Source organism: Micromesistius poutassou (assembly GCF_964030765.1).
Source record: "Micromesistius poutassou genome assembly, chromosome: 6".
Taxonomy (NCBI): domain Eukaryota; kingdom Metazoa; phylum Chordata; class Actinopteri; order Gadiformes; family Gadidae; genus Micromesistius; species Micromesistius poutassou.
The window spans coordinates 7,480,804-7,501,066 of NC_140276.1; the positions used below are offsets into that span (position 1 = coordinate 7,480,804).

A 20,263-nucleotide genomic window follows, 5' to 3' on the forward strand; every position below is an offset into this window, starting at 1 on the left:
GTGAGGCAGCACTCCCTGATATTAAAGTGAGTGGGACAGTTCCCCTATAACAATTACTATGCCTTCTGGCAACAGGAATTGACAGGCCGATGCAGTTTGGCATAGGAGTTTATATCTATTTATACAGGATACACTCAAACAAAACAACTAATTCCGGGGATACATTGGTGAGGTAGTGCGAAGCGTGTGCATTTCTGATTTATTTAGTTTGGATCTCTTTAAACCTCTGCTTGTTAAATGATAAGAGGGCACCATAAATTAAAGAAGCCATCCAGTCTGACCTCTTAATCGTTCTTGGGCCGATGTTTAATTGATGCCCCGGGTACCAGGTGCTTTACGAACCAAAGAGTGTTGTGCGCATTGTTGTCGCGACCAATAACATCAATCAATACACCCGAGCTAACCACATACTTCATCGCGCTGAGAAACGACAACGAATTAAAAAAACAACATCGACCTCATCAACAAAAAAAAACCAGCCCCAACTTTAAAAGGTGCGGTTCTGGTAGTTCTCCCTGATGTCTGCTGAGCCACACTATATCAGCTGAGCTCAGATGGGGGGGGGGGGGAAATGCGGCGGGGACTGCCTCGGAGGAGATAGGGCCACCTTGATAGTTTCCAAACCTCTGACCGGCTTCATAGTGGCACGTTATCAGATGCTGCTGCCGGCGGTTTGAAAGTATTCAAATGGGTTTGTTAGCCCGGCAGGAGGAACAGCTGAGTGAGGCCCTTTAGATTCTGTCAGCGGTTGGTCTGAGGTCTCTCTGATGGGACTGTGCTTACAGCAGGGTGGCTGTTTATCTCCACACAGCATGTGTGTCTGTTTTAATGTGTGTGTGTGTGTGTGTGTGTGTGTGTGGGTGTGTGTGTGTGTGTGTGTGTGTGTGTGTGTGTGGGTGTTGGTATATGTGTGTGTGTGTGTCTGTGTGTGTGTCCTTGTTCAAAGAGGGGCCGTGTGTAAGCCACATGTGTTTGTAGCACGGAGACGGAAACACACAAAAAAAAACATGTGCGGTGGGAGTAATCATCAGTGAGCAGCAGGACATGATGGGAAATATGCAAAGTGCGGGCTGAGGAATAGGAGCGGTCGCAGCCCATTGGCTGGCGAGGCGTGAAAGAAACTTGCCTCCATTTTCGGGAGAAAGGAGATCTTTCTAAGTACAATTAGGCGATAAAAATCACATCCTGTGAGGTTTACAATGAGCGCGTGGTCTAACCGCCAAATAGGACATCTGCTTATTTGTTTTATTGGGTTCCTGAATTTCATTTCAGGTGCAGCTCTGTGAAAAGGCAATCAGTTACAACCTTCAAAGGTTACCGCACAGCTTTTCATGCGCCATCTGAGATTTGAATAAATGTTTCTTTTCTGCAACCAACTGAAATCATACTGGTTTTTGTTCATGAGGATGTTCATTTTGTTCATGGATATGAGCAAAGAAGTACACACACACACACACACACACACACACGTGCGTAAATACACACCCTACACACACACATACACACACACACACACACACACACACACACACACACACACACACACACACACACACACATTAACACCAAGCAAACAACCAAATGCGTAATCACACATTTACATCTGCACATACACAAAAAACACATACAAATTCATTGACAATCACACACACACACACACACACACACACACAGATAAACCCATACCACACACACACACACACACACACACACACACACAGATAAACCCACACCACACACACACACACACACACACACACACACACACACACAGATAAACCCAAACCACACACACACACACACACACACACACACAGATAAACCCATACCACACACACACACACACACACACACACACACACACACACACACACACACACACACAGATAAACCCACACCACACACACACACACACACACACACACACACAGATAAACCCAAAGCACACACACACACACACACACACACACACAAAACGTCACATCCTTTGTTTTTGTTTCTAGTGGCTCTCCCCTGCTCCACTTCCCTAACCTTTACTTCCTGTAACACCACATTACTCCTCAGAGGCCGTTTGGAGGAGCCTCTTTAACGGGCTGGACACTAAGCGGCGGTTTAATCGAGGGCAGGACAGACGGCGTGCCGTCCGGAGAAGACATCGCTCTCTGTGTCCCATCCCGCTTTTATTCCCTCAGTCCCGTTTGGTATTCTCCAACTGCACACACACGTGTGTGTGTGTGTGTGTGTGTGTGTGACACCGTGTGTGATTGTTTGTGTATTTGCAGTGAGGCGTGTGTGTGTGCATTGAAGTGTGTGTATGTATTGAAGGGTTTGTGTGTGTGTGTGTGTGTGTGGTTGTGTGTGTGTGTGTGTGTGTGCGTTTTAAAGTGTGTGATTGTGTGTGTGTGTGTGTGTGTGTCTGCGTATAAAAGTGTTTGTGTGTCTGTGTGTGTGTGTGTGCGTATAAAAGTGTTTGCGTGTGTGTGTGTGTGTGTGTGTGTGTCTGTGTGTGTATGTGTATAAAAGTGTTTGTGTATGTGTGTGTGTGTGTGTGTGTGTGTGTGTGTGTGTGTGTGTGTGGATGTGTATAAAAGTGTTTGTGTGTGTGTTTGTGTGTTTGTGTGTGTGTGTGTGTGTGTGTGTGTGTGTGTGTGTGTGTGTGTGTGTGTGTGTGTGGATGTGTATAAAAGTGTTTGTGTGTGTGTTTGTGTGTGTTTGTGTGTGTGTGTGTGTGTGTGCGTGTTGTCGTCCAATGACCCACCAGAGAAGCAATCACAGTTGGGGTCAATCTTGCAGTCGCAGTCTGTTGGGGCCCCGGAGATAATGGAGATTTCTCCATTAGTGGACACCTGTGGTGCGTTCAAGACAAGAATGGTGTACACTATAAAAAACACACACTTTTAACCGTATACCACGTGTTCGGATATAATACGTGTTCGTAATGACGGTGTTTCAACCAAATTGAGGGATTATTTAAGAGCCATACTGTCAGAATGTAATGGTGAACACCGTTAAGTGTTTTCGCCGTGTTTCGCTGTCAAGAATATCTTCTAATGTGCACGAATGCATCATGTTTCACCGGCAGCTCTGGAACAATCACCGCGACGGGGCTCAAACATGCCGCGAATGAACGCTGGCGATAGTGCAATATACTTTTACCATTAGCCTCCCCTACGGTAAATGGCATAGCAGTACACCATTATATCACCATTATAGCATATCAAAGAACTGTATTCATCACATCATGCAACACGAACATTGCTCTTACAAATGTCACCGGATCAAAGCAGCCTACAATACTCTACTCTCACCTCGAGTCTCGATCCTCTTGGCTACACTGCACTCCGTTGTTTTTCCGGAAACTAGGTCGCGCGGCAAGCACCCGCGACTCTCTGCAGCTCACCCCCAATTGGGCTTGCCTGGCTTTTGATTGGGCTCAGCGTCGCTTAGGTTGCGTCGCTTTTGGATGAAAGCACTTTGCTAAACGACTGAAATCTTTCCCCTCATAAGTACGCATGTGTTTGGTGTTGTTTTGGTGCGGGTGGGGGGGGGGGGGGGGGGGGGTGGGGCGAGGGGGGGGAGGGGGGTGTGACCTGTTGGACACGGTTGATGCGCCTCTCGTCCGTCTCGGCGATGAACAGCGTGCCCAGGTGGGACAGGGCAATGGCCTTGGCGGCCTCCAGGGTGGCGCGCACGGCCGCACGGCTCACCAGGTGATGGTCGATGCCCGGCACCTGGCAGTGGATGGGACGTCCCGCCACGATGCGCACGTACAGGCTCTCTGACACCTAGGGCGGAGGGGCGGAGGAAGAGGCGGAGGAGCGGAGGAGCGGAGGAGAGGTGATGGCGAAAAATGTAACACGATGAATATTAGTGAGTTTTGTTTCAAAGTGCAATCTAAAGAGCTCTACAGACGCTGAAACAGAACACACACGCAGAGCAAAAACAATCAAGATGTTTAATAGGATTACGCTGATGTGACGTTGATATTTTATTCATATAATGCGGTAACGCTGGTACTTCAAAATGATCCAACGATGTCATTAATAATGGAAGGATGAACGTGTATCTTCCACAGATATGCCGTGTATCATACGAAGTAAAGAAGCAAGCGTGCCCTCGACAAATCAAAGTAGGAGAAGACGATGCAATAGTCGTAGCGGTTGCAGAACAATTGGTCAGATATTGCTCCATAATTAATCGGAATGATCTTCCAACGACCGTTCTTAACAGTCTGACGTAAAAGTCCAATTCATTAGGAGCATTTCTTATTCATTCCCAGCACATCTTTGAACCAAACGTATACATAATGTATACACTACATGGAGGACGGGCAGTGGCGTGAATAATGCATTTCCCGGGCTGTTTCTGCGTGTCTGGGTCTACCTGAAGTACGATGTTGTTATCGAGGATGTACAGCGAGTTGTCCAGCGGGTTGATCGCCAGATCCGTCGGCCACTCAAGACGCACCTGGAAACACACACACCAGACGCACACACACATGTCCGTCAATACACGCACACCAGACGCACACACACACATGTCCGTCAATACACGTACACACATGTAAGCCAAGACATTAACACAAAGGCACATTCTCTCTCACACACACACACACACACATCAATACACAGGCAAACATAAAGGCATATTAAGCACACAGACACACACACACATACACACGCACACATCAATACACACAGTCACACACATACACACACACACACACACACACACACAAAGGCATATTAGACACACACACACACACAAAAACACAGACACACACGCACACATGAAATCATTTATTTCCATTCCATTTAAATATCAAACTGCACCGCAGTGCAAATAACTGCGCAAATAGCTGGCGAGAGTCAATCACAGGTGTTACAAATAATTCTTCTTCAATAACACAGCCCTGAGCCGGCCGACCCTCCCAGGCCCCGCAAAGGTCAGCGATGGGCAGGGAGGCTCCGTGTGTTTATCGAGGATCCGCGCTGGTCTCCGCTTCTCGGCACCGGTCCAAATGTCACCCAATAACCATGATCACTGTCTGCTCAAATAACAGAGCTAGCTGCCTGCTACCACCGCGGGGCTCGCACAGCCAATGGAAGGGCACCTGGTACACAACAGAACCACACACAGAGTGGGGTAGGGACATGCCAACAAATGCATGGCGGGCGGGTGCACGTTTGTACACATTCATACACAACACACAGACATTTCGCAGAAACACACACACACATATATACACACACACACACACACACATGCATACACACACAAACACATACACACACACACACACGTACGTACAAAAGCTTTCTTCTCTCACTCTCACACGCACAGACACACAGATACAAACACCAATACACAGACAAACCCACAGAGAGAGTCGCCCACACAAGCAAACGAACAAAGTCAGACACAAACACACACACACACCCATGCTCAGAAAACCATATTGATCACATCCTCTTTGTGGTCTTTCAGAACCAGCCGCATAGACAACAAACAAACACGAACACACACACACACACCCACACAGACCACACAAGGACCCACAAACACACAAGGACCCACAAACACACTTCTGACTAGGAGACAAAGACTCCAGGCAGGCAGCGCGCTGGGCCAGCGGTGGCGGCGGCGGAGACAGGCCTGCGTGGTCGGAGATCAGCCAGGTGATGGATGGCATCCAGGCCCCATCCGTAAATAAGTGGATCATGTTAAATTGCCACTGACACGTCCAATTATAGCCTCTGTCAAACGAGAACGAGGGGGTTTCAGTCCAAAAGCCCGGTATTATGGGTGGAGGGAGATCCATCACGCGGCAGCTCGCGCCACGCCGCGGAGACAAGACAGGCACGCGTCCCCCGTTCCCGATTCGACGAGCTGACTGCAGGAGAGATCCCTTGTAGTTGTGGAGCGGTACTGCCATGCCAGGCCTCACCAGGTGCTACTTTCTACACTTTCGGGTTTTTGGTTTGTCAGAGACACTAGCTTGTCATAGTTGGTGGGTGTTCCATTTTTTTTACTTGCTTGTTTTAAAAACAAACAGACAAAGAAATGTGTGCAAAAATCCATGTCCACAAAAAAATATGTGTCTGTGTTGAATGTATGATAATCGTGAATCATTTATAAATAAACCTACATCTATATGTATTCTTTTCTAATCAACAGATACATGGGGACTCCTTGTTCTGGCTGATGAATGATCAAATCCCATTATGTCTTCATTCAACACTGTGAATCAAAATAATCACACAATACTCTTGTCCATTGAGTCTTGCACACCTTAATTCTGAGATGCACACCTTAATTCAAAAGCCTTGATTCTTTATATTCCAATAAGACGTGTCAATCCGTCACTTTTCAGTTGGTAATATCTGGCCTTCTCTTCCCTCTGTGTATTTATGGGCATGACATTCTCAACCTTGCAAAGCCCCACTTAGCTGAAGGGAAGAGCCTCCTCCAGAAATCAGCCTTATTTGTCTTTGCCATAGCAATCAAAGAGCCCTTGTGAGTGTAGGACACCTCTCATCATATGTACTAATCAGGGAACACTTTTCAAACGTATGAGACACATATAGGCTATTTTAATCATGTTGACATTGCAAAAAAAATAATATATATATATATCTATATATATATATAGATATATATATATATAAATTCTTTGCAAAAAATCGCAAAAAATCCACTTTCAACTTCAACTTCAACACATCATTTTCGTTTTTTATAAATAATCGAATGAGCATAATTCAAGTCTTGTGCTTTCGAGGTTATCGACAACTAATCCTGAAGACAACTCAACAATGACACCTCTGAATCCAATCTGCCCGATGAGAAAAAACACATAGACCCGCTGGAAAACCAATCAATAGATAGATTAAAACACCATAAGGGCCTCTTTAAATATATCATGTAGAACCGCTATCACATCTAGGCAACGATGCAACGCAAAACGACTCTTGTAAGCACAATCAACAGCCGAATGATACACATATGCACGGGTGAATCACATAATTGTGTGCACACGCGCACACAAATGCGCACACACACAAACAGACAAGCGAGCGAGTGAGCGAGCGAGCAAACACTCAATCAACCAAGCAGAAACTCTCATCCAAACACACACACAAACGCACGCACGCATGCACGCACGCATACACTTATGCACACTTACGCACACACTCACACGCACCCACACACAACCCAAGCAAATCCACAGCATGTGAGCAATGAAGATCTCTCCGTAGACTAAGCAGTTCATCTATAATTCAACCTGAGCTCTAATAGGGGTGATACAAGTGAGCTGTGTGAACTGATGGGCCGTGCCGTATCCGTCTTAAGTGTTATGCTTACTACTGTCAACATGCATGGACGCACACATGCACACACACACACACACACACACACTGTATGCCCATGCGGGCCCTCTCCTGACACACCAAGGTGCACTTGCTACAAAATACTGTATACTGTAAACAGCACATTAACACCCAGCTGATGTTTGTTTAAGTGGCGAGTCTTTTAAATTGAACGAGTCCTTCATTAGACATTAGGATTCTCTTAATGAGTACAGGGTCTCGCCTCGTTCCCCCCCCACGCTCCCCGTCCAATCCCGGTCCTCGTGCCAGGGACTCACCTGAGTGATGTCCATGCGGGAATCACAGCTCAGCGGCTGGGTGGACATCAGTCCGTTTGAGCCAATCACAGTGGAGAGGAGACCCCGTTCGTTAATCTTCTGAATGGTGGTGCCATCCACAAAGTAAACGACGCCCCTTTTATCCACCGCAATACCTGGGTGAGAGAGAGGGAGAGGGATAGAGAGAGGGGGGGGGGGGGGGGGGGGGGGGGGGGAGAGACACAATGAGGCTTTGAAATGGCACAGAGTTAAAGTAGTGGGGGGGGGGTTGGAAGAAAGAAGGAAAGTGTGTGCGTCGACGTGTGCACTGGTGCGACAATTAGGAAGATGGAGAGAGATCGAAGTGAGAGGGAGGACTTAAAGAAGGAGAAGGAGAGAGAGAGAGAGAGCGAGGGAGAGAGGAGGAGAGGCAGGGAGACGCATCCGACTTGGTTAGGCATTCAGCTGGGCCGCCGTCTTATCAAAGGCACTGCACCAGCCAAACGTAATTATATTTCCATTCCAGGGCCCACTAAAGGGATTAGAACAATGCGACCGGAGGAAGGACTTATTTGTCACATTAGATGCCAGCGGCGAGGCTCTGCGGTGAACTCCTGACCCTCCAGGGCGCCCGCGGGGCCCTGCTATAAACGGCCCCTGCTCCCGGACCGCGGCGTATATTTGCAGCCGTATTTAATGTGTCGTATGTCATTGTCGCCCGTGCGTGCCCGTGAGCGCCTATAGCTAGTTGTGACAGTTGTGTGTCAGCTCGGCGTCTGTTCGCTCAGGCGTGTTTGTCTGCAAATGCATGTGGTTGTTTTGCAACACCAATTCTGTGCGTTGGTGGGTGGGTGGTGCGGGTGGGCGGGTGGGTGCGTGCGCCGGTACTCATGCGCACGTTTGGGTGTGTGTGTCTGTGGTGGGTGTGTGTGTGTGTGTCTGACAAGTGCGTCACATTCACATATGTATGTAGGCTGCTGTCTGTGTGCGTTTTTTGTTTCCAAACGGTGCTTTGCGGTTGGTTTGTGTGAGCGCTGTTTAAGTGCGTGTGCACAGGGCCGTCGCTGACCAATTTGGTGCCCAAGGCGAGGTTTTAGATGGTGCCCCTTGAATCACCAGCCCAAGGGGTGCACTGTAGGAGTGAGTCTGACTTTGAGGGGGTGGAATTTATGCACTCGTTTCTGCCTCTTCTGCATTCATCCGTGGTGAAAATATCTTTATTTATGTGAAGGAAATCACAATGGCCTCTTGGTTCCTGCACCAACGCACCGGGCAATGCTATGTCCCTGACACACCGTACCGGCAGTTGGCTGTCAGACAATGCCGGGCTGTTCCGTGAGTGTCAGTGGCCCTAGCTCCTGAGCTCCTGTCGCTGTCCAACACAATTGTCTGTGGTTTTTTTCGGCCGATTCAGCAATGTTGAATCAGGGACTGAGCCCGTCAATGGGATGAAATCACTCGGAGTGGATGTTCAGCTGTAGCTGTCACCAGAAGAGAAACACAAGTCACCTTGACTTTGTCAAGAGGGCACGCACACAGAGACTCATCTCATCACATCGTTCACCGTTTTCCCGTATTCTCGATGAAAAGTGGCTATGTTGGAAACTCGTCTGAGCGAGCGAGGTGTGAAATGGTAGGCATGGTTCTGCTTTCTTTCAAGTTTTTTTATACATCAGTCCTAAGTCCTAAGTCTTCCAGTGTCCCGTTTTGAGAGACAAATGCAGAAGAGCGCCCCATGCTGGTTGGGAGAGCTTGGTACGGAGTAGCAGAGGGTGTGCGGTGCTGTACGGTCGCTGGCTGTCGTCGCGTTGTTCCAGTGTGGACCTTGGGCCCAGACACAGGTGGAGCGTGAGGCCAAGACTCAGTAGGCCTTCATCGCAGCTGCTTCTTTGTTTGTTCGGTGTCTCAGGGCCGTCACGCTCACACACAAAGAACATTGTGTGGTCTGCTTTTTTTTTTGTCGAGATAATAATTAGAAAAATATGAATAAAAAAGTATTCAACTATATATTTTTTTATTTATCCATTGATGTGTGGTGTGTGGATGTGTGTGTGCAACAATGCCTTCTTGTCTCTGTAAATGTGTCGTTTTTGTTCTAGTTTAACTGTGTGTCTGTGTGTGTTTTAAAATTAATATATATATATATTTGTGTGTGTGCGTGCGTATGTGCGTGCGTGCCTGCGTGTGTGCGGTTGTGTGTGTGTGCCTGCGTGTGTGCGGGTGTGTGTGCCTGCGTGTGTGTGTGTGTGTGCCTGCATGCCTGCGGGTGTGTGTGTGTGCGTGTGTGTGTTTGTGTGTGTGCCTGCGTGTGTGCGGGTGTGTGCGTGCGTGCCTGCGGGTGTGTGCGTGCGTGCCTGCGTGTGTGCGGGTATGTGTGTGTGTGTGTGTGTGTGTGCGTGCGTGCGTGGGTGAGAGCTGATCTGGACGCTGTATTCTTGAACTCTCCTTGCGGAGGGGGAGCTGCCGCGGGGGCCGGGAGGGCGGCCTGGGCGCGGCGGCGGAGGGGCGGCCGGGGCAAAGCGTCACCGGGGCGGGCGGTGAAAGGTCAGTGCGCCGTGTGAATCATCTGTTATGGATGAGCGCCGACCTTCATCCTACACCGGCTTATTTCCATACAAAGAACGTCCCGGTGACTCAACCCCTCAGCTGGTGTAGTCCCTGACTCAACCCGTAACCCCCCCCCCCCCCCCCACCCCCCCACTCCCCCTCCTACACAACACCTACAATTCCTCTGTAACACTATGCTAACATTATGCTTACAGTTGATTAGTAGTCGGCGTGTGTGAACTGCCGCGAGATGGCGAAAAAAAAATCCAAACATTAGGTTACGGCGACCGTGGCCCACGGTTCATCCAGCCGGTCCTCACCTCTGGAAGGTGAGGGGTGACCCGTACAACCTGAACTCGAATCTCAGCAAATTCTGAAGTGCGGCAACTCTGCACCCACACCAAACATTACGGCGGAAAAGGGCACCGCAAACGGCCGTGGCCGTGATTGGACTGTGCGTGCGCTATCGAGCTGTACGCCGGATAATCAAGTGCTTTTCCCTCCACACCACTTACACACATAACATAATCCTTACGGTTCCTCATTAACATTGAGTGTGGTCGTTTCCCGTAGTCCCCCCCCCCCCCCACCCGTTCACACAATCCCATTCGTCCTGCCGCAGGGTTGAATGGCTTGAGGTGGCGTGGTGCCCGCCGGCCAAGGCTTTCTGCACTTTACTTTGCTCTCTTTATCCGGCCAAAATCCAAGTCCATTGGTGTGTTCCTGTCAGTCTGCCGGTCCGCGCCGGCCGCTCTGCACATCCAAGGCTTTTGTAAGGACACAGTTTGGCTTACCCTCTGTGTCCGGGCCAGTGACCTGGCTGTGTTCCGTTGACGCGAAGGTGGCATCCTTCCACACACGCACGCACGCACGCACGCACACACACACACGCATGCTCACACTCATGCACACACACACACACACACACACACACACACACACACACACAAGGGCATGCTCATACACACACACACACACACACACACACAGGGCATGCTCATACATACACACACACACACATGCCAACGTGCACACACGCATGCTCACACGCATGCACACACAGCGCGCGCACACACACACACACTCACACGAATGCAAACATGCGCACACACACACACACACACACACACAAACACACACACGCACACACACACGAACACACACGCACACACACACACACACACATACACACACACACACACACAGACAGTCTGTGTGGGGGCACAACCGAAATGCGCAAACGTCCTCCAGCGAGGAGACCCTGGGCCGACGCTGTGAGTCATAAATCGTGCCGGTAGGAGGGAGGGGGGGGGGGCGGCCGGAGGGGGGTGCAGAGGGGAGGTGCCGGAGAGGAGCGCCCGGGTCACCATGTTTCCTCCAGAGGCCAGAAGGTGAACTGTAGACCTCTCCCTCTTGGCCCTTTCATCATTCCCTCTGACACAGACAGATTATAGTTGCCACACTACACCCTCCCCCCTCCACCCCCCCCCCCCCACCCCCCCCGCCCCCCCCCCCACATCCCCCCCGCCTGCCGCCCACATCCCTCTCCCTCCCTCTCTCCCTCTCATTGTCTCCGCACTTTCACTCTGTTTTTTTTTTCCTTCAGAGTCATTTTCTTCCCCCCTTTTATTCTAGATCTCTCCCTCTCTCCCTTGGCGGCTCTCTCTCTCTCTCTCTCTCTCTCTCTCTCTCTCTCTCTCTCCCTCCCACTCTGGAGAAGGACCGCACCTGTGCAAATCAAATCAGCGACCTTTGACCTTTCAAACAGGTCTCCACGGGGCTCCTTTTTTTTTTTGATCTCCGTCCCGGTTGTCCCATTCACATTCTCCCCCCACTGTCACCCGACATTATGCATGAGCGATGTCCCCAGTCCCCACACACAGTCAGAGCCTGCAAATATTGAGAATCACACCCTCCTCTCTCGCTCTCTCCTTCTCTCTCTCCTGTCCCACACAGATGCACACGCAGGCACACACACACACACACAAACAGGCACACACACACTCACCAATTTCAACACCTTCTCCCTGACTTGTCACATGCCCCCCCCCCCCCCCCCCGCGCTCCCCGTCCAGCCCATCCATGCTATCACGTCTACTCTGGTAACCCTGTCCCTGATCTTAGAGCTCATAAATCCTGCACAAGGACATGGAGAGGCAGAAAGGACTCTCTCTCTCTTTGTCTTTGTCTCTCTCTCTCTCGCTCACTCAACACCAGCAGACTGCTTCCGCTCTCGCTGCCCATCAGAGCCAACCCACCCCCACCCCAACCCCAACCCCAACCCCCACCCCCACCACCACCCCCAACCCCCCCGCTTTTATGTATGCCTCTCGTCTCTCTCCCTGTATCCGCCATGCCTAGCTCCCTCTCTTCTTTTAATGCCTTTTGTCGCAATTTCCCGATGCACTCAGCGGCGCACAGTGGGCACGGGATTAGCATGTGTTGCGTTCACACGCGAGCCCCCCCCTCCCGGTGAGATCTGCATCCCGGGCACCGTAAACACACACACACACACACACACACACACACACACACACACACACACACACAGCAGAGAGGTCCCACTTCATTCATGCACGACCCAGTGCACAATAATCGAATAGCGAGTAGAAAGATATAAAGGCACCCCGTGCCCTCTTCTGTTGTATTATTCGACAGAGGAGGATTTAGCTGTGGTTGTTGTTGTTGTTGTTGTTGTTGTTGTTGTGGTGGGGAAAGAATATTGTGCTGTGGTTATTGTAGATTAGCCCATATTCCGCTTTGGCTGATGTGGATTTCCTGCTGAAGAAGGGAAAGCCAGGGCGTGTTTGCTGTGCTCAGGGAATTTCTTTTTAGCCGCCGCCGCCGCCGTGCGTACGATGGGCGATGGATATTCACAGGCTTCAGAAGACTGTGCACCTCTCCCCGGTGAACCCTGGTGCACTGATGCTGGTGTTTAGGACTTGGCAGACGGAGAGGCGGAGAGATAATTGAGATAAATCTTGTCTCCGCTGGGAGATGGACATTTGGGTTTGAGTTGAAACTGTGGGTTTTTGAAACTGTCAAAGAGAAAGCAAATTAGACTTGAATTGCATTGACCTTGGACGAGAGAGAGAGAGGGAGAGAGAGAGAGAGAGAGAGAGAGAGAGAGAGAGAGAGAGAGAGAGAGAGAGAGAGAGCCAGGCCGTGCGTGAGAGGAGCTGAGAGGATAGGAGAGGACCAAGAAAGAGAGGAGGAGAGCAGCCGGAGAGGAGGAGAAGGAGAAGGAGAGGATGCGGCGGTGCTATTCACATTCAGCTCAGATGTTATGAGAGAAAACACACAAAGTGAGCGAGAGACAGGGAGGGAGAGAGAGAGAGAGCGAAAGAGAGAGAGAGAGAGAGAGAGAGAGAGAGAGAGAGAGAGAGAGAGACAGGGATGAGAGAGAGAGAGAGAGCGATAGAGAGGTGGAGAAGGGTAGAGAAGAGGGGGAAAAGACAAAGAGGACATGATGAAGAATTGTTTCGATTTGGCATTACAGGCCAATCACACTCAATCAGTGTATCTCTTTGTTCCCTGTGCTTGTCAAATAAATATCTGTTAAAATACCCCCCACCCTCCTTTAGTATTGAAATGCGAACCGATCTGATTAATGTCATAGAGTGGGGTCTTCTGGAGCATCAGTGTTGATTACAGCTACTTCAGAGAGAGAGAGAGAGAGAGAGAGAGAGAGAGAGAGAGAGAGAGAGAGGGATGATGTTCTAGACATCTGCAGAGAGGGGAGAGGGGAGGTCTAGGGAGAGGGGAGAGGGGAGAGGGGAGGTCTGGTGAGAGGGGAGAGGGGAGAGGAGAGAGGGGAGGGGGGAGGTCATATTGAAGAAGCTTAAGACCAAAAATGGTTGACACACGGTAGCCAAGGGGAGACAGAAAGGTGATGATGTGGGTGTATGTGTGTGTGCGCACGTGTGTGTGTGTGCGTGTGTGTGTGTGTGTGTTCGACTAATATATTTAATGGAACACTGCTTTTAGTGTGAAACCAAAATGATTGCCTAAAGGTCATGGTACCAGGCTTGCCAGTGATTAACTTAATAATTCCAGGATGGAGGATGACCAAACAGGATGTACAATGCATAATAATAAAGTCTGTTTTTGTGAAGATATATTTTGAAATAAATATTTACCCATAACAATTGACCACAAGATTACATTTTCCAATCAATTTATAAAAAATGACAAATGTTTTACTTTGTTGTGTATTTTAATTGAAATGTGTTTCCTGGCCAGTTATTGCAGATTTTAATCAGCTCTGCTATCTCCGGATAAAGTTCTGAAAGTTCTGAAATAAAAATGCGACTGTATAGACCCAACAAAAGATTTATTCAAGGTCTACTCTAGCAACCGCTACAAACCCTCAATCTCGTCGCAACCTCCAGTTTTACAGCTCATGGAAGACATTTGAAAAATACCATCTGGCTTCCGTTGGATAGGGCCTTTAATGTCATGTTGGTTGTGTAATAGTTGGTTGCCATGGCACACAGTGGCTCACCCATTCCATCTTCAAAGTGTATTGTTGTGTCCTTTCTCTTATTCTGCTGCTACATCTTGAGGACACCATGACATGAATATACTGTTTTTTCCACCTAGCCTTGTGAGCACCTTGTTCACTCCGATGAATCATGTGCACACACACACACACGTCCGTGTGATTCACCTGTTCAACCAAGTGTGCCGAAAAATAACTAACCTAACCCTTTGTATATGGAGAAAAATATGGCGCCAACGTCGCATAGTTGACACCTTTGATTTCACATTGGCCATTTCAAAGAATAAAATCACAACACGTATCAGATGTTCCCTTCTGATGAGTGCATGGGGGTAAAACAGCCCGTTTTGTCTCGCTGTCGTGAAATTCCCTCGATATTTGATCCCACGCATACTACCTGTTTTGCATTGAGAATACATTACGTTAAAGGCATTTTCTGAACGCAGCCTTCCTAATATTTAATAGGCAGCCGCATTTTCAAAACAGTGTGCTTCAATTGTTGTTTTATTGACCCTTGACCTTGAGGATGAGCTGTGTACATCTATATATATGTATATATATATACATATATATATATAGGGAGGAGGAGGAGGAGGAGGAGGAGGTGGTGGTGGTGCAAGGGCTAGAGTAGAGTTTATTTGAATTTATTTATTTATTTATCTAACCCTATATATATATATATATATATATATATATAAATACGTATATGATGTTCACATGTCATGGGTAACTTGGTTCATACATTACATGCACGGGGTGTGTGTGGGCGTGTGGGTGGGTATTTTCATATACTGTTTTTTATACTTATTATAGCCTTAAACATAACACTGCACACATACAGCCGTGATTGAAGTCAGCCTAGCAACCAGCAGTGTGACATAAAGGTCTACATCCCTGTGTGTGTGTGTGTGTGTGTGTGTGTGTGTGTGTGTGTGTGTGTGTGTGTGTGTGTGCATGGCATGCAGATGCATTGTGTGTACGTGTTCATGTATAAACCCATGTTTTACTGTTTTGGTACCACATGATGGATGACCCCAGACACATAAATAGATCTTTATCGCCTCCATCTGTCACCGTCGCGGATACATAAATGTGTTGTGACATTCCTATGGAACAATATCACCGTGATTGAAAAGCAGCCATTCACTAAGTGTGGTTTCTGACGACGACTGTCCGTCCAATATGGACTCCAAAGACACTTCCCCTACTGTCGATCGATACCAGATTGCATCACAACTGGAGCACGTAATGTATTTGTGGGGGATCTTTGGTGAGCAGGAATAATTCACGTTGCCGTTAATTAATTATGCATTAAAGCCCCACAGACTGTTGGCAATTAACAGCCTAAATCAGACACTGTGACTCATCTAATTATAAACTGCTATAAGTTTGTTAACATATTAACCCGTATTAATTACATATTGATTACCACCTTTTTCAGGGTTGGTTGTTTCTTAACTAATGCAGAAGCATGCGGAGGCCCAACGCATTGGGGGGAGAATCCGGCAGAATCACAGGAAGATTTCGCCACAGCATCATGCTAATTTCACTGTGAATAAACATTTCCCTGCCACGTGAAAATATGCGGCTTGGTGGTAATTGCCTTGTTTGATACTAAAAGAGAGATCCAAAGCAATCACAGAGGCGGCAGACAAACCCAATTATAAAAGCAATCGGAAAAAGCTTTATTTTTTCAGGAGACATCTGTATGAAAGGCTGGGGGATTTCAGGATCAGCGTGATGGGAGGTAGGAGGGGAGGAGGGGTGGAGGGGTGGAGCGGAGGAGGGGAGGAGGGGTGGAGGAGGGAGAGGCGGAGGGGAGGAGAGGGTGGTGGCAGATTACGCCCCACTGTTTGGTACATCAAACAAACAGGGGGGGCAAGGTTCCCATCAAGCGAGACCCTGAAATAAGACGTCATAGTGGGCTAGGCGGTGGATTAGCACGACCGCGGCTTTCGAGACTCGCGATCAGATGAGCAGGGAGCACTAAAGGGTTTTTTCGCTTGTTGACGAAAAATAAAAACGCGTGACAGCGGTGATTTGGGTCTAACAGTGATGCAGAGCTCGCCGCACACTTGAAAGGGTAAGGAAGGAAGTGTTGTTCTGCCTATTGAAGATAACAAAGATAACCACCGCATCTCAGTTTATCTCTAGAGTTAACTTGGTGGACGGGAAAAGGGGAAACGGAAGTGACTGAAACTCACACACACACGCATGCACACGCACACACACACACACACACGTTTCTTAAAAGGGGACATCTCCCCCTGCAGGACTAGAGGACTATCTGAACATCTTTCTCAGGGGCAGCTTGGTTAAACCTTTCTGAAAGCAATTCTGAGCTCTCTCGCCCCCGTGTCTCCACAGGACACGATGCGGACATATCTACCATTATGGTCGGGATCGTCCAGACAGACCCCCGGTCAGCCACTGCTTTCCCCTGCCTGTCTGTCTCCGCTTTCCTCTCTGAGATCTGCTCAGGACAATGGTGGCCAGTTGCAAACATTTACTGCACTGGAAACAAACATGAACACACATGCACACACACAGCTGCGGGAGCACACACACAGTCAGACGGACTGACAGACGGACACACAAACTATCAACACATACACGCTAGAAAGCATCCACTCGGCCAACTTGTTGTGCAGGCATCACTAAGCATCCTGATTGTTCTGTATGAACAAGTACAGAAGTCCTGCTGTTCCCGTGATCACTTCAGAACAAACACAGAAGAGATAAAACCAACACACACGCACACTGTCACACTGTCTCACACACACACAGACACACACACACACACTGAACCTTATTTGGGGGGTAATGGTGTATAAATAGAAGACCTTCATGTGTATGTGTGTATGTGTGTATCTATGTGTGCATGTGTGTTTGAGAATGTACCGGTATATTTATGTGTGTGTGTGTGTGTGTGTGTGTGTGTGTGTTTATGTGTGTGTGTGTGTGTGTGTGTGTGTGTGTGTGTTTATGTGTGTGTGTGTGTGTGTGTGTGTGTTTATGTGTGTGTGTGTTTATATGTGTGTGCGTGTGTGTGTGTGTGTGTGTGTGTGTGTGTGTGTGTGTTTATGAGTGTGTGTGTGTGTGTGTGTGTGTGTGTTTATGAGTGTGTGTGTGTGTGTGTGTGTCTTTATGTGTGTGTGTGTGTGCATACATTGGTGCGCGTGAATGTGTGCGCGTGCATTAGAGATTCGACCCAGCGGGGGAAAAAAAAAAAAAGAAAAGGGCGTCTCATTTCTCGCGCTCTCTCCTCCGTGGCGTGGCTCCATCCCACTGTCAGCCTCCTGGGTTCCCAGTGGTGGCTGACACGCTGCCTGCCAGCCGGGGCCGTCGCAGCCAGTTAATGGACACGGATGTCACATCCCCCATGATCACACTGACGTTGTCAACCTGCCACACCTTTAACAAGACACCCCATAACACACTCTCTCAGCGCCGCCTCACAGGGAGGGCCACGGCGCGGCTGAGGGACCTCGGCGTGTTTTGCCGAGGCAAACACGTGTCAATCAAACAGAAAAAAAAAAAAAAAGACAAAAAAAACAACGTAAAACGTAAAAAACGCACACGCACGCACAAAAGTGCACCCGGAGCATCTCGAGGTGCGTCTGGCCTGGAGCCCGTGTTTCTATAGACTTAGGGCTTTGTTACACACACACACACACACACACACACACACACACACACACACACACACACAGAGGGCGATTGGGTAATCTCTCCGGGCAACGCTACAAACTCTGACTACAAACAAGCGACGTGTCACTCCGGCCTGTGTTATGAAGTGCGGATGGAAGTGGAAAACCGGACATTTGACTGCCAGTTGGCACGTCGTTTTATTGTTAGCTTGCAGTGGCCTTTTTTTTTTTTTTTTTTTTTAGAAAAGAAGAAAGCTTGTACGGCTGTTCACCGCTTGGGGAGCGGCACGTCCTGCCTGTGAAGAATGGAGCGTAGGGGGTGAGTGCGGTGCGGTGCGGAGCGCTCTGCACAACTTTCTGGTGGGCGGCCCGGGAGCCTCTATCACTCGGAGCAACCCAGGAAAATGCTTGTTTTTTATAACTCCACGTCTGTCTGTCTGTCTGTCGGCAAAGCGCCGGCGCCGGGGCGGCTGTCGGGGCCGCACCCGGCGCACAGGGCTACGACGCCAGAGCACGCGTTCGTTTTCTTTTCTTTTTTCTTTTTTTTTTCTTTTTCACTTCCTAGTTTCACCGGAGTCCCAGCAGTGCCTCAAGTCAGTTCTTCATATTGCCGGCGCTTAGCGATCCATATCTCTTCATAAGCTATTGTTCCTTCTCTAATTACCACACGGAGGGTACAGAGGGGAAAATGAGCGGTGGTAAAAAAAAAAAAAAAAAAAATAGACACAAAAAGTGAAGAGGAAAGGCACAAGCTCGTATGGAGTCATGCTATTTTGCATTATCACAGGGTAGGCCGCTGTGTGATTAATTCATGTGTGTATCATTAATGCAAGAATGTCCAGGGGCAAAGACAAAGGCTCAGTCAATGTGAAATGCAAAACAGAAGGAGGCGGATAGAGGAGTGCACAATGATAGTCCCATACAGACACACACACACACACACACACACACACATTTGCACACAGGGGAGCGAGCGCACACGGACACACACTTGCACTCACACTGCAATATTACACCCACACAAATCTCATGGAAATCGCATGTGGACATATACTCACACAGCGTACACACACACCCTTACATACAGGTAAGCACGCACACGCACACACACAACACATAAAGAACTACACGTCGCGCACAGCACACACACACACACACACACCCACGCACAAAGACTTGGAGGTGAAATGCATTGTCAGAATATCAGATGCCCTTCCGAGGCCCGGGCAGCAGCAGCGCTCCATTTAAACCAACAGCAACAATGAGAGCTGACCCTCAGAGGGAGCAGGTGGCCACGGGGCCATTTTAATATGGAGATGAGTCCAGGGACCGTCGTGGCTTTCGCCGGGGATTCAGACACAAAAACACATTTCTCCCACTGCGCGCGGCTACGCAGCTATCTCTCTTTGTGAACGTCCTCCTCGCCGGCCACCTCTCTATCTCCGTCCTCTATTTTCCTCCCTCTCTCATCTGAGTGTGTGCCTCCTCTGCCTCTCTCTCTCCCTCGACCTATTCTGTCCTCCAATCTCTCCCTTTCTCTTTCCTTTTTTTTTCTCATTCTGTTTCCGCTTCCCATCCTCTTTCTTTATTTATTACGGCGACGAGGGGGGACCGGGGGGGCGGGCGGGCGGGCGGGGGGGGGAAGACAACAGCACTATCTCGGTGAACACACACACTCTCAACGCTGTGCAAGCCAAAATGCACAAAAGTCTGTATTTCATTTCATTTCATTTTACTCCTCTCGGTGCGAACGTTGTCCTATATTCCTCCAAGCCCACTAGGCTTTTCCCTGGAAGAGGGAGGTGCGTCTGTGCCTGATCGCATAGTCCCCCGCCCCCCCCCCCCCCCCCCCACAGCCCGGGATTAAACCCAGTCTGGAGAACAGCAGTACCCGCTGTTCAGGCGCCCGAGTCGTGATTCAACAGTCCCAGCGCAGATCAA

At 49.0% G+C, this 20,263-nt stretch overlaps 1 protein-coding gene across 1 annotated transcript in view; it reads right to left on the bottom strand.

The window, feature by feature from the left end:
• LOC311344798 (teneurin-1-like) overlaps nt 1-20,263 on the bottom strand; it is a gene marked incomplete at its 5' end in the record, with an annotated part of 147,131 nt that overhangs the window by 26,141 nt on the left and 100,727 nt on the right. Inside the window, 4 exon segments of the mRNA XM_084469138.1 lie at nt 2,759-2,846; nt 3,591-3,785; nt 4,384-4,467; nt 7,646-7,800. Coding sequence (XP_084325264.1) covers nt 2,759-2,846; nt 3,591-3,785; nt 4,384-4,467; nt 7,646-7,800 — 522 coding nt within the window.